The sequence below is a fragment of the Accipiter gentilis genome, chromosome 19 (genome assembly GCF_929443795.1).
Source record: "Accipiter gentilis chromosome 19, bAccGen1.1, whole genome shotgun sequence".
In the NCBI taxonomy this organism is placed as follows: domain Eukaryota; kingdom Metazoa; phylum Chordata; class Aves; order Accipitriformes; family Accipitridae; genus Astur; species Astur gentilis.
Genome location: NC_064898.1, coordinates 3,021,981 through 3,049,657, shown reverse-complemented (window position 1 = coordinate 3,049,657; position 27,677 = coordinate 3,021,981). Strand labels below are relative to the sequence as shown.

Genomic DNA, 27,677 nt, shown 5'->3' with positions numbered 1-27,677 from the left:
AGAAAGCAGGTAAACTCTGCAGTTCGCACTTTGCACTTCCAAGAACTGTACTGCTATCCCTCTGAAATGATCAAGGAAAGTCTCTTCAGTCTCTCAAGTCGGCAGGCAACCAGGCTAGGTTGCTCAGAAAATGAAAGCTCTTCAGTGACATTGCATAAAATTCAGAGCAATCTGGATCCTTCTGAAATGCTAACTTCAAGATATAGAACAATAAGGATATACACTTGGGTTTTTTTAATGATTAAAAGGTGCACAACATGGGAGAAAAGGGAAACCCAAGAGGTAGTACCATGAGAAAATAAGGTAACACAACCCTTACCTCATGTCATGTATTTCACTTTTTAAAGGCAAACTCGTAACAGCTCAGAAATAGACTCAATTACTTTTTATAACAGCTTTCAATCTCTCATGCAGTGAATTGGTAAATTGGCCTTTAATTTGCAATCAACACATTGATTTTGCATAGTGATAATCTCCATTGTATAAAAGAAATAAAATTCTGAAGTCCCACGTCTCTTTCAAGGGTTCCTGCATCAGTCCTTAAGGACTATTGCTCTAAGCTAGGCAGGACAGGAGCCCTGGTATCAACAGAGTCTTCCAAATATTAGTTTATGGAAATATCTCCCAGATGAAGAAAACTGAGCCAATCTCTGGGACTGACGGCCATAAGCCGCATCAGCATGGTGCTTCACCCCAGACAAGAGAGAAAGATTAGAAAGGGAAAAGAAAGGAATGAAGTTGAGGAAAAGATGTGGGGCAAAATGCTTTGGAAAACAACTGCACACTTCTGCAGAAGTTTTAAAGTGCAGTAGCTCGTTGTCCCAGACAGCCTAGTATGAAAACTCTGTTGCAGGTTTGTTTTGTTTCTAGTAAACGTAACTAGTTTCATATTGGACTTCTCGTTTAAAAAAATGACAACTTAAAACGGCATGTAGTTGGTTTTAACATCTAACCATAACTGGGTTTGCTCCAATGATTAAAAAACCCCTTTTTTATTTTCCCAGTTCACAATACCTGCAATTCTCCACCTTCTAACAAATCATGATGTCAAACAACACTGAATTTCACAAACAGGCTGCCTGACAAGCCTGTACTGCTGGCACATGCTGCAGAACTGGCACCCAAATGGCCAGAGAAACTGTCTTAATTGACATCTGCTCCTATTTCAGCACATGAATTATCCTCTTGGGTTATCCCATCTTCAGCTGCTTCAGAGCAGATGCCAGCTCCTCATCTACTCCACCATTTCCTCCACCTTGTGAGGTGGAGGAAGCGAACTGCGCTTCTTGTATCCCAAACACCTGCTCTAGGCAGTAGTCAAATTCCTGAGGCCGCCCGTTTACATTTGGCTTGGCACCATCTGCAACAGTGGTTGTATCTGCACATCGCAATTAGTGACCATGAGCATCAAAACAGTTTACACACATAGGTATGAAGACGCATTTAACTGCTTCTCACCAAAAACTACCAACTTCAAAATACGGTTACTCTTACCATGACTACGCTGGAAAGTGTAACTAACCTGTGTCCATTTACAGAAGGGTATCTTTCTACGGTGCTTGTTGACTAAGCAATGGTGTGTTTCAGACTGGGTTTCACAAAAGCTGAGGGGTCTCACACCAGTAAATCCACAAAAAGTTACATGCCACAAGAGGTAACTTGCAGCTCCTTCTCCCCAGTGTGTTTAGTTGCACCTATAGAATACCTTTTGAGACTGGAGAGTGCTTAGTCTGTTTTCTTAAAAAAGGATTCTCTCTTTAGAAGATGTTGTGGTCAGAGCTACCCAGGATGTAGAAGATCTGGGCTCAGCTTCATCTTAGGCCCAATGCATTTTATATCAGCTCCCCCATCATTTAAAAAATTGGCAGGAAGAAGAAAAATAGTATCACTTTAGTGCCGGGTACAAACAGCTGTGCAGTTCCTCCTCTCCTGCTTGCCAAAGAGGAAACAAGCATGAAAATCTACTTTACCAGTTGTGGCACCTACCTCGAGGGGAACAGATCAGAGGAGTTCTGCGAGTTTTAGCCAGCAACTACGCTGAGCACTTTGATAAGACTAGTGTATTGGCTTTCTAGTGCTACAAACAGGACTTCATCCCCAGGCTACACATTTGAGTTGCTTCCATCATGTGTAGTTTCTCTTATTTGTCCAACAAATCTTGAATTATTTTTGCACAGGGAAAGCTACAAGAGGAGAACCTATGCCCATAAAAACTTACTATGAGAAATTCTTCTGGAAGGTAGAAAACACAGGCTAATGTCTTTCAAGCAGTTGAGAATGCTGAATCCTCTTTTGGGGAAGACAAACCACTAAATTATGGAAAATGTAAATACAGCACCTCCTTCTTTTACAAAGAAAGCAGCAGCTGCCATTGCGTTTTGTGGAAACCTTCACCCTCATGATATACATGTAGGTTCTACGTCCAAAGCAACTCCGAGTAACCCGTCTCACCTACGTGCTGTCTCCCAATCAAGGTTAGCCTCACGCTAAGCATCAAGCTTTGTCTTAGAATGAATTGTATGATCTTGACACATGCAGGAAAAAAGCAAGCAGGAGATCTTAAATTGAGAAAACAGCCCAGAAAATAATCAAAACCCTCTACTTTATCAGTGCCTGACTAGCCAATAGCCAGTCTCAGAGTGGTCAGCAGCTGATGCCTACAGAAAGGGGATAACAACTGGACAATAATAACCTGGTATTTCACACAGGATGCTCTCCCTCCCAGTTTTCAGTACCATAAGCTGCAAGTTGTACTGCAACAGCGGCCATTAGCCAGCAAACTGAACAGGACTTTCATGTCAAGCAACCAAATTCTGCCTGTGGCCTAGATTACTCTGGATTTAATCCAAATATTAATAATTCAGGTCTGGATGAATTCTCAGATCATAGTCAACAAAAGCATGACAAGGGCAGCTCTTCAGTTACAACATTTTCCCTTATAGAGATGCACACTACAAAACGCTGCAAGATCCACTGCTCCCTCTGAAACTTCCGTTTTCTATTAAAGATGTGCATAGCCTGATGAGGGTCCCACTTAAGAAACAGGACATTATTCTGAACTCTTCTGTGGCAATGTTTTAGGTCTTTGGTAAATAAATGGTCTAGTCGAAATATTAGACCATTATAGCAAATACTCTAGTCTGATCTAGGTCTTCCAAGACATAAAGGCAAACCAGGTCATGTTGCATCTTAATACAATGAGTAAGGGAGGGGAAAAAATTTCTTCCCCAGAGTGAATGATTGCTACCTTAGTAGCTTTTAAATACTAACAAGATTTAAAACTCTGATGCTGTGCTTGCATGCTACATGTAGTCCTCCTTATACTATACTAGTAAAATAAGAAAATCTGCATGCGTACTTCAGTATTACGGAACTTCAGCTATCCGCTATTTTCTGAGCAAGTCATAGAGTGCTTCTTTGGTGCCTACATTACATACAGAAACGTAACTCACAAAACACTACTCATAAACATGAAACTCATAAATATGAATATAGTATTACAGTCATTTTACGACAAACTATAAAAAAAACCCCAAACCCCACTGAACAGGATTAAAAAAACAAACAAACAAACTCAATACTCTTTCCAAGATTCGCAAGCATTCACGGAGTTCTGTCAAATTTGACGTTGTTCCCTGCCCAAAAGTTCTTGCAATCTACTACCAAGAAGAAATACTAACATTAGCAGTCCACTTCTAAACAGAAATCAGAAAATAATGGAGAAAATAAAGAGTGAAAGGCACCTTCTGGAAATAGAGTACTCAAGGACAAACAAGAGAGAGCTTGGCAGAAGGGAAGATATTCTTGGTGGCGAATAGGTGGCGATGGGGAAAAGGATGGAACATGAATTATGAGAGAAGAGCAGATAATCGAAATAATGTAAACCTTCTAAATTAAATCCCGAACAGATTTTCATCAAGCTAACAGTAAAGAGAGGGCATTAATCCTAGGCCCAGAGAAGTAATTAGGCACGATTCCCAGATCTTCACTGGAAGTTTGACACCTAAGCATCCAGGTTTAACTACTAGGCTTCGGTATTATTAAAAAACAAGTTAAATGCCATCTATGGATTTGCTGCGAGTTAAGTATTTATTGATATATTTAAATGCATTTTTAAAAATCCATAATTCTATTAACCACTCCTGAAACTCTTGAAACTTTTAGAGCAACAAAAATATCAAAAGTTGCATCACTCATACTGCCAACATTATTTCAAAAACTTACATAATGTAAAAATCACATCTGGTTTCCTTAAATAAATGCAGCTGTAATTGTTAAAACATCCCTATATTATTTCAGATTACTTAGCTTCATATCAAGTTACGCTTATCCGTTAAACTAAAATAACAAAAAAAAACATTTAAGAAAACTTACAGTTTGTGTATAACACACACAAGAGTCCGGGCCAAGTCTCCCCATATTCTACTAATATTGTTCCACAAAAGTCCCTGTGGTTGTCCCAATGTAACACAGACCTGCAAGTCTTAGAACACCTGGGTATAACCCCACCAAATAAAGGGTAGCATTTGTTTTAATTTATGTTTTATTTTTTTGTTTTTATTTGTTTTAATTTTATGACAGGCACACTCCTAACATCACACTGGAGTTAGAGAAACCTAATTTTGAAAGGGCAGCTCTCACAGCAGCAGAGAACCTCCCGGGGATTTTGGATACGAGACAGTAGGACCAGCCAGCGAAAGGCAGCACAAAGGCTTTTCCTCCAAAAAAAATCATACAGCAGAGAAAGAACAAAGACAGCTTTTCTCCACTTCAGCCTAAACCCCAATTTGTTAACATTACGACCCCCAGGCCACTACAATTCGCCCAGATCCCTCCAGCGCCTAGCCCCCAGTCATTTGTTTCCCAGTAGCATATAAAAAGCGTTGCTTTTTTTTCCCCACCCTTCGCTTCGGGAAGCCTTTATTTCACAACAGAATCGCTAACCAGGTCGTGCCGTCTCCACACCCTTGCGCTCAAGGGCACAGCACAACGCCACCCCCGCCGCTGCGGAGCGCCAAGGCCCGGCCCCGCGACCGCCCTACGGCCCGGCCCGGGGGCCGAGGCCAGCGCTTCCCCGCCGAGCGGCTCTGAGGAAAAGCTCCGGCAGCGCCCGCTTCCCTTCCCCCGGCACGGCTGGGTTCGGGACACGTCTCGAAGCAGACGCGCCCCTCCACGCCGCAACGGCGGCGAGATTCTCCCTCAGCCGTGAGGCGCGGGCGGCCGTGAGGCGGCCGGCGACCGCCCCGCCCAGCCGCCATGCCCGGAGCGGCCCTACCGCCCGGGAAAGAGAAAGAGAAGGAGGAGGAGGAGGAGGAGCAGCACTGGCGGCGGCTGCCTGAGAGGAGCCGGCGCCTCGCCTTGAAGAGAGGGGGCGAAGGCGGCGGCTGACGGGGCGCGGATCCCGCCGCGGGGCTTCCCGCCCTCCCCGCCAACAATGGCGGCCGGCCTCGCCCCCTCCCCCTCCCTTCTCGGCCAGCGCCCCGAGGTGCGCGCGCAGCGCCGCCGTCACGTGGCGGAGGCCTCCGGCTTGGCCGGGGCTGCGGCGCCACCTGGCGGGCGGCGCCGCAGCGGAGGCACCCGCGGCCCGAGAGCGCGCCCTAACGGCCCGGCAGGGAAGAGCGGGCTCCCGCCGCCCGCTGAGGTGGGGAGAAGAAGGGCTCGTCCCGCCGAGGAGCGGAGCGGGGTGGGGGAAACCTTAGCGGCGGCTGGGGGACGCGGGGGTGCTGAGTGAGGGCGCTGAGGAGCCGGTTGTGTCTTGCCCGTTGTCTCCCCTTCGCGCCCGGCACCGGTAGCCGTTAGCCGGGAAGCCGCCCTCAGGGGTGAGTTCTGTGAGGAGAAACCGCCGTGCGCGGCGGTCAGCGGGGGAGCCGTTCCTCCAGAGGGCGAGGCTGAGCACCGGAGCCGCCTCCCGCCGGTCTGTGGGGAGCGGTCGAGCCGTCCCCATTGTCTTCAAGGGAGCGTGGCCTCAAGGACGAACCCCCCCGCCGGGGACGGGCGTGAGGAGCCGCCGGGGCGCCCGGGCCGTGAGGGGGACGCCGAGGTGCCCGCTGCCTCGGTCCTTCCCCGGCAGCGGCCGCCCCCAACCCCGGGCTTTGTCTTGGTGTAAAAAACTGTCACGACTGGGGCTGGCTTTGCTCCCTCATAAAATGACTTTTCCGTAGGGCCGTGCCTCAGTTTCCCCAGGATGAAAGAGCGCTGCGGCTGGGACGACCAGACCTGCTTCGTGGAGAGCTGGGTGCGCGGAGCCTACCACCGATGCCTTGCTCGCACACCTGAGCAGAGGCGGACAAGGCTTAAAAGTCATCCAAATTGAATCGGTTTTTCAGAAATATTTCTGCAATTGTGCACACGGGTGGGAAGCTACTGACTGCTTTTACGTTCAAAGCTGCAGTCACTGCTGTGCAAGCGTTCCACTTAAAAAGGGCTAACTGCACATATATTTGTACGTTATGTTGTAATACAGAATCATGGAATCGGTTAAATCTGTAATGTTCTACATGGACTATCTGCCCCTCTGTCGTACCTGACAGATGTCAGAATAAATCGCGCTGACTCAGTCGAGACTGGTTCTGTGCAACTTCAGAAAAATAATTGTCACATCTGAGATCTGATCAAATTCCCTTGATTTCAACAGTCTTACGAGTAAGGAACTGCATGGATAATGTCAGACAGTTATAAATGTAAAATTTACCCAAATTCGCAAACCTAGGCAACACTGGCTGTCAGAAGCACACGACTGCGAAATCATAACAGTGTTTGAACCGTTGGATTGTACTGCAGTTTGCCTTGGGACAGTTGATTACTTTTGTTAGTGGAGAGGCAGCCTGAGCTCAGCTCTGATATTTGTGCACAAAAGGAGACTTCAGACAAGAGAGAAAATTCTTCAGACTCCTAGATTTCAGCACAGCTCAAGAGAACGATGTCTAAAATCAAGCATTTCCGAAAGCATTTAAGATTTGCTTGTCTGGTTTGACATATTAAAATGAGCCTGGGTGGGCAGATTTGGACAGTCTCATTTTTATCTTTCTGGTGATATCAAAAGGTTTTTCTTCAAAGTCCATGACACTTTGGGGCATGAAAGGGAAGGTTATGGGGAAGGAGGGAGGAAGCCAAAGTCAGGCTGTAATCACAGTTCCTTTAATTACCAAGAGTGAAGTCTGGCAAAGTATCACATCCAGGTTTGGAGGCTTAGCCTCCTATCTTGACATCGTGACACTCAGGAGAAACTGGTAGAACAGAGAATCAAGGCTTTGAAGCCTGAATTTGAATCATGTTACAGTACAGCTCCTAGTGCCAGGGGAACTTAATTTTAATTGTGATCCTTTGTCATTTGGTTCAATACAAATTTTAATAAATCAAACTCCAATTTCTATTCTTCCTTAATAAACAAAACTCAAACCTATTGGACCACATCAATCAAAATATTTTTAAATACCTTTCCAAAATCAGTTCTCTTGATTTTTCCTTCAGGATGGTCTAGTTTTCTAGTTTCATTTACTTTTTGTAATAGACCTTTCCTAAGTGTTCATTATCAGAATTTATAGTTTTAATTAAAATGCTAAATGTATTTTTTCCTCCGAGTTTCTTCCATTATATTTTTATGGTACTTATGTGTAAAGTAATTATATTTTAAGTAATTATTTCATATTTTCTCTCTTTTTTTTTTGCTTAGTGTTTTAAGAGAACAAAGTCGTACTGTTCTGCCTTGGTGTTGCCCAACTGCTGTGACATTTCGCCCACAACTTTTGAGTATTTTAGATAGTTTCAAGCCAGTTTGAAAGATGAGAAGAAATATTAGAGAGATCAACATTTGTGGCTGGAGAGACACAAAAGATTCAAATGATGGCCCACTATAAGCCAAGGGTGAAATATCAGCCTGTATCACTTCTGAGCAGCTGCTGCTGAGCATATGTGTGCTAAATGGCCAGGCAGTGAAAAGATACCTATAGCTAAGGCACATCTTGTCTCTTGCCAGAATAATGGGGGGGTTGGGGATATTCTGAGGAAAGGGAAATAGAGGAGACATGGGCAGGTGTGGAGAAAATAGCGGGAGGTGGAAACTGGAGATAATGCAAGGATGCTGGGAGAGGACTGGAGTACGGTGGGAAAACAGTGAGATGTGGGGAACGGATCCGGGAGCAGCTGAGGTGCTGAAAGGGGTGAGCCAGGAGGCCATGGGAAAGCAGGATGATTTTGTTCGGCAGGATGCCAGTGTGGTAATCTTAAATCAGAAAAACACTTTGGAACAATTCTTTACTTTTCGGAGATAATCATCATGGGGTGATTAGGTGAATTCTGTAGAAACAGCAGGACAATAAGTTTTCACTTCCTGCCCTGAGACACTTGATTTTATAAATGACATTTTTTTCTCTCATGAAGGGCAATTAGTCCCTGATCGAGAAATTGAAGAAAAACACATTGTGAGGGAGGGTGATGGGTTGTTCAGTTCTTATTCGATGATTTTATAGGATTTGTGTCACTCATCCCACATGCTGTTATATTTTTTGTAAGGAGGAAAGGGGTTTCTCAACAGCTTCTGTTCAGGTGTCAGCCCTGCCAAGTTGCTCCTTGCAGAGCCTTGATGAATTCAGTGAACTTCATTAGAAGGCCAAGGATCAAGACAGGGATGTAGTTAGTTCCTTTCTGAATGTCAGCCAGCGGGAAGAGTAGTAGGTTAAGAACAGTCACATAAAAGAAAATCATTATTTTATGTGGCAAAATTGCAGCAGGTAAGTACATCATTGAAAATCTTTTCTGGAAAAAAAAATCATTAGGAGTGAGGAAGTAAACTAAAGATACCTGTAACTAAAGATACGGTTTAACACAAACATAATTTTTAAAATTTTTTTTTAAAGTTTTGAATAGGCCGTAGTTAAAGGGAGGTGGGAGTTAGTCCGAGTATGCTGTTGAAATCAGAAATATCATTATACTTGGCGACTGGATAAAACTAGCTCCAGGTATTATTTATAGTGCATGTACATTGTTCAGTTTTAATGTTTTGTATCCCCTGTTTTGAAAGGGCTTATGAGTTGCAGCATTTCAATTATAAGAAGCTTGTCAAAATGACATAAGGACACTGATCATAGCAACAAATAAATCTCCTTGTGTAAATTTCTGGAAGTGAGAGAGATGAGTGAAGAGGCACATTTTTCTTCTCATTGTCTAAGTCTCTTAAATGCCTGCACTTAATCAGATGGGATCTCCCTCTGGAGCTCTTCAAAGACACCAATGTCTTTTCGTCTGACTGTATAAGGAATTTATGTGCTTCACTTGACAGACTGCTTTCTCTATAATGTGGAAACTGGATACGTTCCCTAACACCCAGATCCAGATAATATCCTGCTGATGTCTTAACTCTGTGTTGAGGCAAGACCTGGTGTGCACTGTCTCCGCTCCCACTCCCTCTTGTCTTCCTCCCACATCCCTAGTTTCTCTGGGAAGAAAATTAAACTATGAGAGCACCAAGCCTACTCCACCAGGTCCCCTGGATGATCAGGAACCATAGATATTTCAACATTATATTTTAGGTGAAGATTCATTGCCTAAATTATAGAGATCAGATTTCACTCCTCCCTCCCTGATAAAATCCGCAAAAGCTTTCAGCCTGGAGAACCATATAGTCTTACAGATAAAGTTTTGAACAGGCTACAGGCTCTACAATGACGCTTCACGCAGGTCACCTCTCTGTGTTTCTGGATTGTGTTTTTTCACCATCCCTCGTTTGGCAAACTGAGATACATGTTCCTGCTACCTGCCTGTGCTAAAAGCCACAGTATCAGGTGTGTTACTGTGATAATCTGCTGTAGTTCATGCTCTTGCTTTTTCCTCTAAATGGCAAGAATACCCATGGCAAATGTAGAAACTAAGAAACTGAAGGAATTAGGTAGATTTTAAATGCTGAGTTTAAGATCATCACCTAATGCACAAGAACAGTCATCTGTCTGTACATGCATGTGTTCCTTAATCCCTTATTAATTTACGTAGTATGTATTTTGTCTTACATTTTTAATTAACGCTAGTTACCTACTTAAAATTTTCAGAATTTTAACTACATTTCTTCTTTCAGAGACCAGAAACAGACATAAATACCATGCGAGTGATCAAAACAACTTTCAGAAACTTAACTATTCATAATATTTGTAACTATTAATGGTATTTGTAAATGGCTGAAGCCTTGTCTTGCTAGAATAAAAAAAAAGTAATGGTGAATTACGTGGAAATGTTGTATTATTACTGCATAATATTGACTTGTGTATTTTGCTCCCCTTGGACATCTTACTTTATGAAGACTCTTTTGTGGCTTTTTTAATCATAAACAGAAACATAATAGTGATTATAGTTTTTAACATGTCCTTTTTAGCTTGGGAAAAAGATCACTCTGTTAAAAACCATAAAACGCATTCTGTTAAACAAATCAATTTGATCTCAATTTTGAGGAAAAGTTGCTTTCATAAAGTAGCCTTAGGCATCATTCTTTGAGGAAAAGAATAATTTCTGTATCTCCAGAGCACGTAAACATATTGCTTATACCATATAAATATTTTTGTATGATGCAAAGGTTGGAAAAATGTGGCGTAGACCTCAAAAAAAATCTGTCTTACTGTAAGAGTATGATGGTCACCAAGTAGCACCGGCTACGGTCACCAGAACCTTAAGGTTCAGGCATGCTCCCTATTCCTTGCTTCAGACATCTGGAATGAGAGGGGCAGAGAGAGAGGAGTGATCTGTAGCAGCTACTTCTGTAAACCTACAGGGGTTTTCCAAAATCTTCATGACACAAATGCACTACAGATGTTCTGAGGCAGGTGAAGCTGTAAGCATGAGCCTGTCCCAGGGTTTCACTTATTAAGGAGAGGTTTAGCCTAACCTTTATTGATTTCCAGTTCTAATATACATTATATTTTGAGTACTTCAGTTTTATTTGCACTTGCCTGGCTGTTTGTGAAGTACCATAACTGAAAGGATCAAAAAATTCTGTTTATCTATGTTAAGGTATTTCGTGAGCTTTATTTATATTTAGAAAAGTAATGGTTATTAAAAAGAACAGGAAAACATTATTGTTTGGAACTACAAAAAGAATTATAAGAAAGAGAAAAAAAACCCTGCTGTGGGATGATTATCAGCACTGATATTTTCTATTCACAAATATTTCAGTTCCATGTGATATGAAATATTTTAGCAAAACCCCATCAACCACAATAATCCAAATAAAAAGTTGTATTGACATAACTCTCGTAAATAACTGAAAACAATTTCTAGCCTAATTCAAGGTGGCTAGGATTTCAGCTAGTTCCTCCAATTATGTACCTCAAACAAGATTTAAAAAATGTATTTTGAAATGCAAGAGACCTAACAGTAACAATAATAAGCAAAATCTTCCTAGCAAAATGCAGTATAATGTAGAATTGCAAGATTTGCAGGTTTAAGGGTAATCTGTAGATATTCTTGCGGAGAAAGCTTTATGTGCTGCATTAGAACTTGGGCTATATCCAAACATGCTGGGATAAAAGTTGGAAGGATCATAGTGTGTATTTTCACAGTGTGTCTTAATGTAACACTTGAGGAACTTAAAAAAGTGACAAGTCCTCCCAATTGCTCTCCAATCCTGCTCACCTCTGCATAGTCCTGTTGCGATATGGCCACCTTTTAAAATAAAAAAACCCAAACAAATAAAAAAACCAAAAACAAACAAAAAAACCCAGGGGAAAATGGGCTAGAGCAGGCTTAGAGTGAGAATGTGTATAACCTGATCAATATATAATTTAGCCCTGCTGGGAAAAAAACTGGGTAGACAATGCAGAAACCAGCTTAGTTGTAACCCACCCAATATATGTTTTAATGTAAAGTTTAAAATGCCAAACTGATAGCAATTTCATTTGGAATCTAAGTGATGTATTTATTTTCTTTTAATTTAATTGATATTTGTCAATTCATCAAACTTGAATTACTTTTCAAAGACAGCTTAACTTTGACAACCTTCCTCTGGGGAAAATACCTTTATCTGCCAGTTAAGCTATACAAGCTCCTTAGTAGCCCACCTAGCAAGCTGCTGGAGGCTCCTGCCATATCACACCCAGGCTAAGGAATCATTCACTGTCATGGAGAATTTCGAATCTTTGGGGAGTTTTTTTCTGAACTGGAGTAACCCCAAATTTAAAAATAAGTACTTCCTTTGCAAAACTGAATGCTTTTATTTGCTATGCTATACCTAGAAGGTTTTCGGGGGTATATACTGCCAATTTTAAATTGGATGCATAAACTAAATTTTCCTTCTTAATTTTGCCCAGTTTTCAACCTCATACTTGCTGCTCTTACACATTCATTTTAATTCGCATTGGAATTAAATGCTGTGTGTCCTGAGCTGCTTGTGTGACCACTCCTTAGCATTTGCAACAATTTGAACACAATTTCCAAATAAGAAAAGAGCACCCATCAAGAAGGTCTAGTCTTTTTTTTAGCTTAGATATCTGCATTCCATTTAATACAACTTAAACTCATCTTCTTAAGAACTTTATACAAAACTGGAAACATTGTGCAGGAGAGAAGGTGATCTGAGATAAAAACTGTAAATGTATACATTCCAACTTATAGCAATTCTTACTATTTTAGAGTTTGCTGTTATTTATTGTTTGTATTCATGGTAAATTCTTCTATTTAAAGAAGCTTTATATGAGAACATTGAAGTGGCAATTTCAGAGTTTGCTGTCTGTCATTCACATGCAAAATGCAAGCTTTGTCATGTCTGAAGTTTGGTTTCAAAAGCATTTTCTGAACCTGTATAATGCACTTTTACCTTTATTTCAGAAAGAACTGAGTTGGTCCCTGCTTGCTTGGAATACTGGGGGTTTCCCGCTAAGGCTTTTTAAACCTGTTTCTCTCTTTTAGCATTCCTTTTCTTTTTTTCTTTTTTTTCTTTTTTTTTTTTTTTCCAGTTTATCTCAGTGGCATTATCTGTCCCCCAAGATAAGACTAAAACTGTTAAGTGCTTACAAGGCTTGGAAAAATCAAGATAGCGCGGGATCTATACTATACAAAACACAAAATAGAAGGCTATCTTGATAGCGCTCTTGCATAAGAGACACATGATAATACTGCAACTTTTATTTAAAAAAAACCAGGGTCTGTGGAATATTTTTGTCTTCCATGGGTAATCTTTTTTAGTTTAATTATCTTTCATCTCCCATACATGATCTTTTTGCATATATCTATATCTACAGTTATTTGTAATACCCTAGTAAACTCTGATAACACAGCAGATAAAAGTACAGCTGGAGGTGAACTCTCAGAGTCTAGATCCTTAGTTGCACAAATAGTTGGTCCTCCGCTTTCTCTCAGTACAGGCGCTGATCTTGGTCAGGCATGCTGTTAATAAAAAGTAGTCTGTATATTCTTTCTTCTAGCTATTGGCTTTGCGTACTTTTTTCTTGGTCTTGATATATGATGTACGTATTATAGAATGAAATACATACAAGTTGCAGTGTTATATTCTGTTGTTTCTTGGCAGGTTTGGCAGCTTTTTTGACATTTTAATTTAGGTAAATCAGTCCCCAGACTAACCGCAAAGGCTTTTGCCACAGTGCAAAATTGTCATTACATAGCTACTGAAATTTCACCATTACACTGTTTGAATAGGGACAATAAATACTAACTGCAAAACTTACAGTAGGTTATATACCATATCACTAACTACTTCATCACCAAGATTAGATTAAGACCAGACAATGTTTCTCTGAATAGACAGTATAAATAAGCTTTTAAGTCTTTGACACTAAAACATTACCTATTTTAGACCCAATTTTTGAAACATTGGATTGAAAGTCTAAATGCCAGAGAATTTCAGAATCCATAGAAAGCACAGATAAAGAGAGCCCAGTAATACAATCCAAAAGTCTGGTGAGATTTTGCTGAAGTTAATTTCTGGAAGACAAATGTTTCAAATGCAGGTGCTGGCCTCAATGTCCTGTCTGTTTTATTTTTGGAGAACTCCAAGCTAATTCAGAGGAAGTTTCCCTTCAGTGCACTGCAAAAGTTGTAGCTCTGAGATAATTCAGCACTGGGCAAGACTTTTAGTTTGGACAAAAAGTTGGATAGGTAAGAGCAGCCTATTTCCATTTTTATTACAGTTTAAAATACTCCATAGTTGGAGTGATTGTTAAGAAAAGTCTTGAGGGTGATGACATTTTTTCCTACAGAAAATAACCACACAAGTATGTCCTAAAGTGAAATCTCAGATCCGTCATCCTAAAATGTCTCTGATGTCCACTACCTTTTAAAAAAGTTTTTAAGTTTCTCTGAATTTGTTTCAACCACGGACATCAGCGTTTGCACAGACTGCTGGTTATATCATAGCTGGTGACGTGGCAGTACCAAAATCATCACAGATCCCTGGACATGTCAAATGATGATAGTCTGTAGTCCCATGGTACTACCAAGGAAATATCTCCATTACAATATCAGACTAACATTATTATATTGGAATTTCATGCAAAGAAGGACAGAGAGATCCTAAGTATATCACTAGAATCTGATTTTATTAACTGGGCATATGCTACCCAGGAAGAATTTTCAAAAGCACCTAAATGCCTTATAGGAAGTGTCACAAACTTTCAGTGGGACTTCTGGGCGTGTGAGGAAATTTGTAACTCATTTTTTTCACTCCCACTCAAGAACTTTGCCATATTATGAAATGTACTTTGCAAGATTGTTGATTTGGTAACATTCTGTTTCTTTTTTTTTTTTTTTTTTTCCTTGCTGTACTGCAGTTCTATTGCTGCACTTGAAAAACATACCAAATTCTCACCTATCAGCCAAAGCAGCTTGAAAATGCAACCCAACCCAGTCCTCCTCATCTTTTGCGCAAGTTTCCAGTCTCTCAAGTTGTTCTGCTTACTGCCCATCCCACAGTTTATCCAGAATCTCCCATCTGCACCTTGAAGGAATATCTTAATTTCAATGGTAAGCAGATTAACAGATTTCTACATGTTTCTTCTGGTTCCCCCCACCTAAGACCCAGGCTGTAATTCTTGCAGGTGCCTATTCCCGTGCTCTGACAGAGGAATGTAGTTCGTCAGAGCCTTGACTTAGACAGGGCTTATTTTCTGTTGACTTTTGCTCTACTTCTGTAGAGATATGTGAAACACTTGAATGGTCTCACATTGCACAGGTTCCAGATATTTTCAAATATTTGTAAAGGAGAATGTTGATATACCTCTTTTATTTTATGGGCTTAGTGTGACCACAAACACATAATCTTTTTTACGTTTTCTGGCAAGAGCAATAGTAATATTGCTGTTTCCTGAGGTGGCCGTACAATTCTGAAGTATTCAAACACACAACAAATAAAGGAGTCAATATCTGAAAAAATCATAAGCCAAGTTACATATGAGGAATACTCTCCCCTTTTAGTATAATACACCAACTGTGTTAACTATTTTTTCTCCTGAAGCTTTACAGATAAATATAAACCGTGCTCTAATACTTATGAACGGGCTAAAGCAGGAGTTCTCAAAATTTTGTTTGTGAGGCCTCTTAATGTGTGCATGGGGGACCACGATGAGGCTGTGCAACAAAATTCGTTGGCAGGCCAGGAACTTCTCAGTAGGATAACTACAGCTAGGATGGGAAGCATGAAACCTTTGCCAGATGCTAGGAGCAGATAGTTGCACTTTGGAAGCTGCTAGCCTGAAGATCTTTCACAATGTTATGAAAACTACTTAAGGGCCAAAGTTTTACACATTCACTTGAACAGCCTGAGGATTTCACACTGCAACGTAGCTCAATAATCTCACCTTCTGTAAATTCATATTGCCTAATTGAGCACGAAGCTGAAATGTGCTTTGTAAATTCTCTGAAGAAGTTTGAAACTCAAGGTGAGTTGTCTTTTTGACTAATTATCTGATTTTCTTCATTATTTTGTCCCAGAATTATAATTTTCTCAGAATCTCACTATATAGGTAGTATATACCATATACTATACATTTTCAGAGAGTGATGGTATTCTGCACCACAAATTATTTCAAACTGCATGAAGGGTCAACTGCAAAACAAATCCTCTGAATGTTTTCAGTGCTAGTCCACCCATCACACGGGGGTTTGTTTATCAGCTTTGCTTTTGAAAAAGGACAAATTTTGTCCCCTCATATTGCAACTTTTCTTCACGAGGATTTTGGCAGAGCTCAAGCTGGCACTGCTGAAAACAGTTTATAGGATATTTTTTACAAAACCAGAGTGCATATGTTTTCTCCAGTCTCAACCTAGCAGCCAATGATCCCTGCTGAAGACAATCTCGTGATCTGAAAGACAGGTAACTAATGATGGCAAGAAAGTGCATCTTTTCTGGGGGCGTGTACATTTTTATTTTTTAATCCTCTATTAATGAACAATGAATCATGCATGTTTATTAAAACATGCAAGCAGCATGCAAGTATACTGAAGAGATAAAGGACAGTCATTTTGATAGTATCTACATGTTTTCCTACATGATTCCAGTATACTAATTCTCTTCAATATGATCTTTCAGCATATCCTTAAGTTACTATTCCTGTTATAACTTTACTGTTATTTTCCAGAGTTTCTATATTTTTGCAGTAGAAACAGCCATGCAGCTAATTTCCACTGAAGATGCAAATTCAAACTGACTGCTCCCTCCATTCACAATAAGTAGGACACAACAAATACCATATCCCAATGAGAAATGGTTACATTACTAGGAATAGTGAGATTAGAGAAAAACATACCTTATACAAAATGCTATGTTCATCATTAGTCCTTCAGATTTGTGAAATTAATAAAAGATTCTTTCTTTTAACTTAATAATTAAAGTCCCTAAGCCAGCATTTATCTGACTTTATTATTAAGAGCTGATTATGGTTATTTATTGACTAATAATAATGCATTATTGCTAAAGTAATCAGCAGTTCTCCAACTCCTGTTCCAAGCAGGCAGAAAACAAGCATAAACACTTGAAGCTCTGCACAGTTCAACTCACCGTGTCTCCACCTATCAGCTCTAGAGAATGTATAATTGAAATACAGAAAGTGCAAATCTTACAGACACACAAAGGAAATTAGAATGTACAAAGCTCAGTGCATCACTCCTGTCTTAGACAAGTCATTTTCATTTTCCTCCCCTTAACTTCCTACTCTGTTCTCCCTGGTATTGTTATTTCAGCACTCGGCTTTCCTACCTGGGTACGTATCCCATGTCTGCAGAAGATGAACAAAAAGGAGATAATAATAACTGTATTATTTCTCATGAAGAAGTCATCACAAGTTTGCAACCATTCTCCTCCTCTAGTTTTGGAGTCTCAGTTTCATAAAGAGAAAAACAAACTTCCAAAGTATGGGAGGAATGGGAGAAGGAATTTGTGCTTCACTCTAATATGTTCTTTACTAGCTTTTGCTCTTGTACAACTGAATTAGAGAAGAAGCAACTATTGCAGGGCAATTTTCAGATAGCTTAAATTCCACCTAAGTTCCAGTGCCTCATTAATGAAAACAGCAAAGTACTTCTTGGGAGAGTGCTTCACGGTAGCTAAGCAAGGCACTGAGCAGGAATACAAGAGGTACAAGGACTTAGCAGAGTTTAAGCCATCCAAAGGGTAAGAAGCTTACTTTGGCAGGCCCAATTATTGGTCATAGTTGTAGGCTGGACTGCTGCTCTGTTTCGATCATTTCAATTGAATTAACTCAATCTAATCTGAATAAATCAAATTCATTGTCAAAGACTTCAAACTTTCTGATTCCTTTCTCATTGGGTATGAGATTAAAATATTTACAGGCCACACAGAAGAATATGTATCTTTTAAGGAATCATAATTAATTTCAAAGACAATGTCTTTCATTAAATTTTTGTGGATTTCTCTCCTCCTGCATGTCTTGTCTCTTTATCTTGTCTTGCTCCTTTGGTGAACTTCTGGTGTTTGTGAAAAGAACAATGAAAACACAGGCCAGAAGCAGACAAAATGTAGGACAGATGCTATGGAAACTTCCATATTACATCTCAGCAAATTATTCCAGCCTGAAACTGAACTGTCGTTGTCTAAGCTGATACTATGATTATCAAACTTGTCACTCAGTAATGATTGTATAATGAGAATAAAATTCACCTAACTGTAGTACAAGGATGGAACAAAGAAATTAATGAAAATAAGTGGATAATCAAGGAAAGAGAATCTGGAAAGCCAGATCATCCATCTTCCTGCCAGTAAAAGACTGTTTTCTGTAACCATTTCCAGAGTTCAGCTGCCTTAGCTTTCAATGTCAAAAGCAATGGAGCTTTCACAAATCTCCTTTAGAACACTACACTTTTACTTAAAGCAAAGATTTACTCATGGTGAGAGGTGATGGCACAGCTACCTCATTAACGCTACCCAGTGCTGGACCCAGAGACTGGCTCTCCCGACATGGTACTGGCTACTCCCATGACTCTGCAGCCTCCTCCAAAAGTCTTTGAGTTTACAGTCTGAAGGCCAAATCCTGGCAAAAACATTCATTGTGAATACTACCTTAATTGCCTAAATTATCTGTTTGGGTCATCATGTCTCCGTTACCCCTAGGGAGTGGAATCTCACTCTTTGTTTGACCCAGCTGAACAAGGTAACATTCAATGCAAGCATTAGACCATCAGCATCCTGCTTTAAACCAACAAGCAGGTTTGGTTTAGATCTTCCTAAATGTGTTGAAAGAGGCGTGATGTAAACATGTGTGCAACTCCAGCCCCTGAAAGGTCTCCCACGTTCCTGTGTAAGGGCTGGCAGGTTTGATGCTCTGGGCCCGACATGCTGCGCAGCGGCTTCCACAGCAGAGATGGCGGAGCGCCGGGGAAAATAGTATGACAGAGGCTCACTCCCTCAATGGATTCCTTTTGAATTAGGAAGGACTCTTGTTTCTCTAAGAAACAATTATTTTTCCAGGATTCTCCTGGAAGTTACACCTATATGCAATACTTGCCAACAGTTAATTCTTCAACCTTAGAATCATAGAATCACTTAGGTTGGAAAAGACCTTCAAGATGATCGAGTCCAACCATCAACCATGCCCACTAAACCATGTCCTGGAGTACCCCATCTACTCGCTTTTTGAATACCTCCAGAGATGGTGACTCAACCACTTCCCTGGGCAGCCTATTCCAATGTCTGACAACCTTCTCAGTAAAGAAGTTTTTCTTAATATACAACCTAAACCTTCCCTGGCGCAACTTGAGGCCATCCTCTTGTCCCATCTCCAGGCACCTGACAGAAGAGACCAGCACCCACCTCACTACACCCTCCTTTCAGGTGGTTGTAGAGAGCGATCAGGTCTCCCCTCAGCCTCCTTTTCTCCAGACTAAACAACCCCAGTTCCCTCAGACGCCCCTCGTAAGACTTGTGCTCCAGAGCCCTCACCAACTCGGTTGCCCTTCTCTGGACACGCTCCAGCACCTCCGTGTCTTTCCTGCAGTGAGGGGCCCAAAACTGAACACAGGACTCGAGGTGCGGCCTCACCAGTGCCGAGTACCGGGGGACGATCACTGCCCTGCTCCTGCTGGCCACACTATCTCTGATACAGGCCGGGATGCCGTTGGCCTTCTTGGCCACCTGGGCACACTGCTGGCTCGTATCCAGCCGGCTGTCGACCAGCACCCTCAGGTCCTTTTCCGCCGGGCAGCTTTCCAGCCGCTCTTCCCCAAGCCCGTAGCGCTGCATGGGGTTGTGGTGACCCAAGTGCAGGACCCAGCACTTGGCCTTGTTGAACCTCATACAATTGGCCTCGGCCCATCCATCCAGCATGTCCAGATCCCTCTGCAGAGCCTTCCTGCCCTCCAGCAGATCATCAGTGTCACCTGCAAACTTACTGAGGGTGCACTCGATCCCCTCATCCAGGTCATTGATAAAGATATTAAAGAGAACTGGCCCCAGAACTGAGCCCTGGGGAACACCACTTGTGACCAGCCACCAACTGGATTTTACTCCATTCACCACCACTCTTTGGGCTCGTCCATCCAGCTAGTTTTTACCTAGCAAAGAGTACACCCATGAGCAGCCAGTTTCTCCAGGAGAATGCTGTGGGAAACAGTGTCAAAGGCTTTGCTAAAGTCCAGGTGAAAAACATCACAGCCTTTCCCTCATCCACCCAGTGGGTCACCTTGTCATAGAAGGACATGAGGTTAGTCAAGCAGGACCTGAATATTGGAATGACATGAGTGATGTGAAAAAATTCCTATTCAAGACAGAAAGGAAGTTTTGCAAGGAAGATGGGCAGAGAAGACAAATCTATAATGAGGGTACAGAAACTCACTGGTGTGTTTAAGGAACCACTGTCTTAGCGATGATGTTACCTAGATCACCATCCCAAAATGAGAAGTAACATGAACAATATTTCAGACTTGTATACAGACTTGGGTTTAAATCTTCAAAATTTTGCTTCCCTAGTTGAAATAAATGTTATTTTTAATTTCAGAACTCTGTTTGGCATTAAATGCACCACTGATTACAGACTCCTGACAAGGAAAAAAAGGTTGCCAAATTTAGATTTGATGAGAAAGCACAGGAAGTATATATGGGCTATGGGTGGAAACTCAGGGACCATACTGAATTCATAAATTGAACAGAAGTATCATTTATCTTGTACCACTCAGAACAGGCAGATGCTGTATGCCTTTGGAAAAAAAGAAAGAGCATTTTTTTTAATGGGCACCGTTGTACGGATTGTTTTCAGCAGAGTTTCTTCTGCTTGTAACAGAGTTGGCAGCATACACAAGTTGTATTTTTTCCATCTTCCCTCTGCTTCTTTACTGTGCAGTGAACTTGGAGATTTGTCTCTGCTAACTAGTTAGAATGAAAGAAGAAGTTCAACAATTATCACTGAACAGTTGAACTCGATTATCACTTTAAAGTGTGTAACAACTATTTAAGAGGAGATTTGGACACTGGCTTTGCTGGTGGTGACTGCCTGCAAGGGCCAGTGTTCCCCAGCCTGGAGAAGGTGTCAGCCTTTCCTACTTTCTGTACATAAAATAGGAGATTTGCACTCAGTAACAAGTACATTTACTTAGGAATGCCCCTGCAGGGTAGATCTTAATCACTGTTTCACTGTGAACTCTAGTAGCCAGGATCTCCGTCAGGGTGCTATGTGTGATAGCCTCTATCTGTATGGCTGACGTGATTTGTTTGTTATACTATTTTTAAGTCTAAGGCTTAGCAGTAATGGTTGCTTTTGACAACATTTTTACATCACGCCACCTTTATTTAGTTAATTTCTTTCCACTAGAAAGGCATTTTTCCACAGCCCCATTTTTAAGTAACAGAAATAAGTAACTTGACAGTGATATATACTTGCTTGAACCAGAGTCATGGGGGGAGTTTTTTAGTCTAAATAGTAATGCATGACTGCTGCTAAAATTTCAGAGACAAGATAATCCTTTTTTTTAATTATTGGAGGCTTTCCTAGAATGATACATACTTATTTACGTAGAAAAAAAAAATCAAAACTAGGACTGCATCATTGCATCTGTACAGTTTTTGAAATGTTTTGACACATTCTCTGAGATTTACTAGGTAATTTCACATGCTTGTCTGGCAATTTATAATCCATTATTTTGCAGTACAAGCTGCATCCTTGAGTTTATTTTCAGGCATAGACATAAAGTAAACTAAATGACAACAGCCCCTGTCCTCTCCCTTTTATCTATGGGAATGACCTTCAGTAAACAGAATCCAAGGGATGTTGTGCATGCATTTTGATATATATTTATCTTAATGGGAATGTTTCTCAGTAAATGAGGAAGTAAGCCTTGGCTTCAGGTAGAGTAATAATGTGATTATTTAATAAACCATGTGTCAGAAGAATCTCTCGGGGTCAGCATTGCCTCGAAAAGTGCACTGTTTTGGAACCACCTTTAGGCCTTGGTTTTCTCATATTAACTGCTGAGAAAAACTTGTAAAAATGTGGCTTATTTCTCTGTGAGGTGATGTGTGTCTGCAGTAAAGTTGGGATATGTGTGAAATACAACCACACTGTTGAGGGCAGAATTAGTGCCCCCAAATTGGAGATAGATTAGCATTAAAGAAGTAATTAATTTTTATTATAATATGGACATTATAGTCCAAATTCTACTTTCTTTCATTTAATCAGAAATCACTGAAGCATCTCTGTGTATAAGCACTGGAAGGGACAACTGCAGACAGAGGAAAAGAAAACACGCTGGGTAAAAGATTAGGGCTCCACTCTGATTTTCAAGACATAGAGCGAATTTACATGGAAAATAACTTTTGAAAGCTGGAGGAGGAGAAGAGAGAGGAAGGAAAGGTATGCCTGACCTGCAGTTTAAGATTAATTTGTGCTGCAAGGTCAGGAACGCTGGAATTTTAAGGGTTTGTTTTGCCCACTATTTGGAGTCACTTCATATTTTTGTACTAGAGCTGAACTTCTCCAATGATAAACATGTTTAGCTCCAGGCATTCGGTTTGTCACCAGCTGGGAGCAGGGGGAAAGCCTTGCTTATTCTCCAGACTGTGAAAACTCACTTGGAAAGCTGCTGTTCCTACAGTTCCAAAAAACACAGCTAATTTACTCAACCCTTTTTTTCTGGAAAGGTTATCGTTGGATGATTCTTATTACAGAGTGTTTTTCATTTTGTCCAAAATCTTATGTTTTCATTTTGGACTTTGGTCTATAGAGCATCATGATGTGTACCAGTACAGATACAAAAAAAACTATTTATTTTTTTTTTTATTATAGACCAGATATTGTAACCTGTCCTCCATACTATTTTAATGAAATAAGAATACAGAAAACACTGTTATTTAGCAGAAGCAGTGTTGTGGGTTAGGTGGTGCAGTGCTACAGTGCTACTACACTAAAAAAAGGCCATTTTCAGCACTAAGAAATATACTCTGCTCTCAGAGTAAACCTGAGCTCTATCCCTTTGGAACAGTCCATAGACTCAGGGAATATATGCTGTACGTGGCATATGATCTTGTAGGAGCAGGGGAAACTGAGCCAATGTTTCCATTTTAAAAAGCAAAGGAAAACAGAAAACCAAAATTTGAAGTTTAGGCTTATAGAAATGTGGCCAATATGAAGTAACAGATTTGTCTTATGTAAAAACCTAGTATACTTTTACCGTAGGTTTATATTCTTAGTTATGTAATTCGCATTAATTATCACTGTATAACAATTTGCACAATTCCTTCTCCTCCTGTAGCCAACCTTAAACAATACCACTTATTTAAAACACATTTGGAACAAAAGAGTAGCTTGTATTACCTCCAGCTCCATGTGTTTTTCTTCCTTGTCATGGTCCTTTGATTCCTTTTCAGAATGATCATTGCGGTCTTCTAAATGACAGATGTGTTGATATTTAGTAAGTTCATGTTTAGCTTGCTTTCTTTGAGAAACATTCCTTCTATGAACGCCATTGAAAAACACCTCATACAGTGGCAGTTCTGTAAATACATCATCATCATCATCATCATTTCTACCATCTGCTTCTTCCTCTTCAGATGAAAATTCATCTGCTTCTCCCGTCTCGCAAATACGGAGTTTAGTATTGGCTTCATGTGATACAAATTTGAAATCAGAAAACGTGATAGCACTTGGTTTGTGTTTTATGACTCTGATCTCATGACTCCTTTCTTGCTTCTTGTCTGAATTTTTTCCTGTAAGGACTGGCCATTCTGTGTGCAAGGGAAGGTTTAAAGGATCTTCCTTTGCCTTGTGCCTTGTGGAACAGAGTAATTCTTCACCAAGGTGCTTTGTCTCAGGCTGATGGGTGACACTGACAGACCCTGCAGCCGTGCCAGGTTGCAAGGATGTCTCCTTGTGGTCTAATAAGGATGGCACAGACAGCAAACTCAACTCAGGTTCCAGTAAAACATTCTGAAATTCAGATGGACTTGCCTGTTTTTCTATCTTTTTTTGGTATTCTTCATACTTTGCTTCCTTTGGAGTCCCCAGGCACTTGGCAGATGTGAGATAAGGTGAGCCCTGTTCTTCTTCATAGATGTTAGTTTCCATTCCAGTGAGTTTCATCCATCAGAGATCAAAATGAGTTCATTCTTGGTTTTCTTAAGGAACATAACTCCGCATACATAGCCAGGAAATATCTTCTTATTTTTCCAAAACCATGATCACAGAATCATTATTAATGCCTGGATTCTCATAGTAAACATCTGAATCCTCTCTGCTCCTGAAAAAAAACCCAAAACCCAAACTAATTATTCATGGTAACATGCTTGCATTGGAGTGCCTCAGCAAAAGTAATCCTGAAATGTGAAATTCCCATATCAAATTTACTTATAGGTCTCTTCAAAAATATTTGATCTATGCAGATTAAATGAACTTAAAACATGAGGACCTTGACTTGTTTACCTTAGAGACTAGGAAAGAACCGGCAAATGCAGAAATGGTTTTTAAATATTGACTTTATGTTGATTATTGACACAGTGGTTCAGAATAATTTAGTGATGTTAGCTATATGCTTGTTACCGAAATATGCCTCTATTTGCTGTATTTTTATTGTCTGTTAAACCACTGAAAACTTTTACACTGTTCTGACAAAGCTACTAAAATGTCATAGGAAAGAGCAAGGACCCAAAGTAATTGACACAAAAGAAAGAAGATTTCAATATAGGTAGAATTTTCTGTCTCTCGGCTTCTGTGAATTGCCGATGCAGTGCAGCACCCGTCCATTTCCAATAAATTTGCAAAGCAAAAAAAGGAGGCTAAAAATAATGGAGAACTTCAGTACCACATCAGAGTTGGCCACGTCTGATTTAAATCAGTCTTAACTTCTGTGCTCACATCCAGGCTGTGCACCTCCAACGCATGGGAGGAAGGGAGCAGCTCAAGAACGGATCCTGCATCACTGAATAGCTTGCTTTCACCCATATATGTAATTTACTTCTTGTGACAGATTGAATATTGATAGTATTTATTTTAATGATTGTTTCAGTACTCCATCTGTGAGAGAGCAAAGCAGAACAGAAGCTTTTCAAAATAAAAAAGAGAAGCTTAATCCTTTGATGTATGTGGCAATCCTTTCAGTGATGAGGAAGACTTGTCAGAAGGCAGCACTGTGATCGTCAAAGTGGGAAGCAAAGCAAGATGCTCTCACTGCATGTGCCATAAACCAAGCAATGCACACCAGGTAGGCATAGTTTAGTGCTCGTTAGCCTATTTCAGTTACATACATTGGGTAATAGAAAGAATACTGTTACACATACAGAAAATTTGGATTTATTAATTACATTACTTTTGTCATTTGAACTGCAGCTGTAAAAGGTGTGAGCATACAGGTACACACTGTTTAGGTAGACTTCTCAGCTATTGCTAGCTATTTAAAAGTCAGACTTTATTGTAAACTGTCTAGCCTCCTGCTGGAGTCAGTGGAGAGAGAAAAATGCTTCCAGAAGGTAAATGCTCTCACTTATCTTGGATACTTATTTTGACATGGGATGAGTCTCCCTCCTGGCATGACTGCCTTATCCAAAACTATGGAGGATGTCTAGACAAAAAGCTTACACCAGTCACCCAGCTTTTAGAGGGGCAAATAAAGGCAAGAAGAATCCCAGCCCCTATCTTTGTCACACAATATAGTAGATTACATTGTCTACATGTGAGTGAGGAACCTACTTTTGAAGCCCTCGTTTTCTCAGAAGTTAGCCGTCTGCTTAGAAGTGACTTCACTTTCAGAAGCACTGAACACTCTCGGTTCTCCCTAACATTATATGAACTAATTGAGCACAATGTCTTTGAAAAAGAAAACACATTCCCACATTTGTAGGGGATGATTGGAATAACTAACATGTCACATAATATTTTGTACATTGCGGGCACAGTGAAAAAGCCTGCTGCCTTTTCAGGTGAATAATATTATCTGTGCTTCGCTGTGAGCCATCACCTTTGTTTTTCAGTCCCTGGCACCCAGTAGCCCCCAAGAAGGCGTGCTGCTAGCACCCAAGCAGGCTCTGCTGTGAAGACATCTGCAGGAACACACTGCTGTGTTCATAGGAACATCTTTGCCGTAACAAATCCAAAATACAGCAAAAAATGCTCCAGAAGAAGCTACAGAAATTCTGCAGCGGGCAAGCATGGGATAAGTGAATTACATATTTTTTATTTCTGGTATTTTAGGATGATGCTTTAGACTCCAAAACATGAATTATCATCCCTGCAAAAATTTGCATTTTTCCTTATCTCTGGATGTTCCTAGCATTTAAAATCAATACCTAGCTTCTCTAAAATTTTCCCAAGTTCTTTCTCTCAAATGAATTTTGTTTTCTACAGGATGTGGTACAAAGCTGTGATTTTCACAGTTTAATTACAAAAGGCATGAAAGAGTTTTTCTGTTTATTAGATTTGCTTACTCCATTGGACTCTTTTATTTTTCCTGGGATGAGACTGGAACAAAGAAAGTATGCAAAAGCAGCCTGGTTTTGTGCAAGTATGGCAAGAAATCTCTGAAGAGGAAGTGGTAAGAAGAGAGAGTGTGAGTTTACCCTTATTCATCCTGTGGAACATATCTCTTTACTCAATCTAGCAGTGACTGGAAAAAATCCCCACACTCTTATACAAAATATCAAATTCCATATTTTATAAAGAGTTACACACAGACATTTATAGCTCCTAAAAATGGAGCATTTTTGGCAGAGTTGTGGATTTGGAAATCCTGCCCATAGCAAAATGTGTAACTCGGAGAGTTCTGAACATTCAGAGCTAAATCTGTACATGTCATAAAAGGCCTGTAACACAGCCCTGCAAAATAATATAATTCTCAACACAATTCTGAATGTATGCACTTACAAGTTCTGAAACAATAATCTTTCTGGAAAAGGTCTTCAAGGCTTTATGAATAGGGAAATTACTTTCATATGCATATGTAATTCTAAATACATACTGTAGCATTAGCTCTACTGCTAGGCACTAGTTTAGGTAAAGATGTCAAATAATAAAAGTCTCTTGGGCATATATGTGTTTTTTCCAACTAAAAAGGGAAATGTAGGGCTACCACAGCTAACTGTCCAACCAAAACTGACTCCAAAATAGCTTAAGGAAGAGCACAAAAAAATCAACACAGGATTTTTTTTTAAGCTAAAATGTGGAATGCATAACTGGGTGTAGCAACTTCAGCTCTTTACACACACAAATTTAAAACTTACAACCCAAATTTCATTTATTAAGGAAAGGTCCTTACAAATCAGCAATAAATTAATGCAGAGTTGTAAACACAGCTAGTGAAATGCTGTGGAAGGAAAGTTCTCCTATGGTCTGGCACAAGCAAATGTGTATGTGCAGACTCACAGATAAGTTTTTGTGTATCATGCTCTATTGGCTTGATTTCCCTTTGCCCAGACAACCAAAATTTGTGTTAAAACTCACCAAGGTTTGCATGCAGATCACACAAAAAGCACATATTAGGCTTAACCGTTAAATAGGAGGATTTTACAGAGACTTTAATATTCATAGACTCATTTCTATTTTCTTGAGTCAATACAAGGAGAATTGTTTTCTGGGGCAAATAATTATGCTTTATTTTGTAGGGTTACTATATAGCAGCAAGTCACCTAAACTAACTTTCCAAACATTGCTTAAAGTAGTGCATTTCGGTACCCATTATGTATTTTGGCATTACAGAGCATGTGAATGTGTGGAATTTTCTTACTTTAAATTCAATTTAAACTTGAACTGACATAGTAA

The 27,677-nt window shown here is 40.3% G+C and overlaps 1 protein-coding gene across 1 annotated transcript in view; it reads right to left on the bottom strand.

Moving 5' to 3' along the window:
- STARD13 (StAR related lipid transfer domain containing 13) overlaps positions 1-24,011 on the bottom strand; it is a 252,009-nt gene extending 227,998 nt beyond the window's left edge. Inside the window, exon 1 of the mRNA XM_049822915.1 lies at positions 23,247-24,011. Within this exon, the coding sequence (XP_049678872.1) occupies positions 23,247-24,011 (765 nt within the window). The remainder of the gene's footprint in view (positions 1-23,246) is intronic.
- Between the last annotated feature and the right edge of the window lie 3,666 nt (positions 24,012-27,677).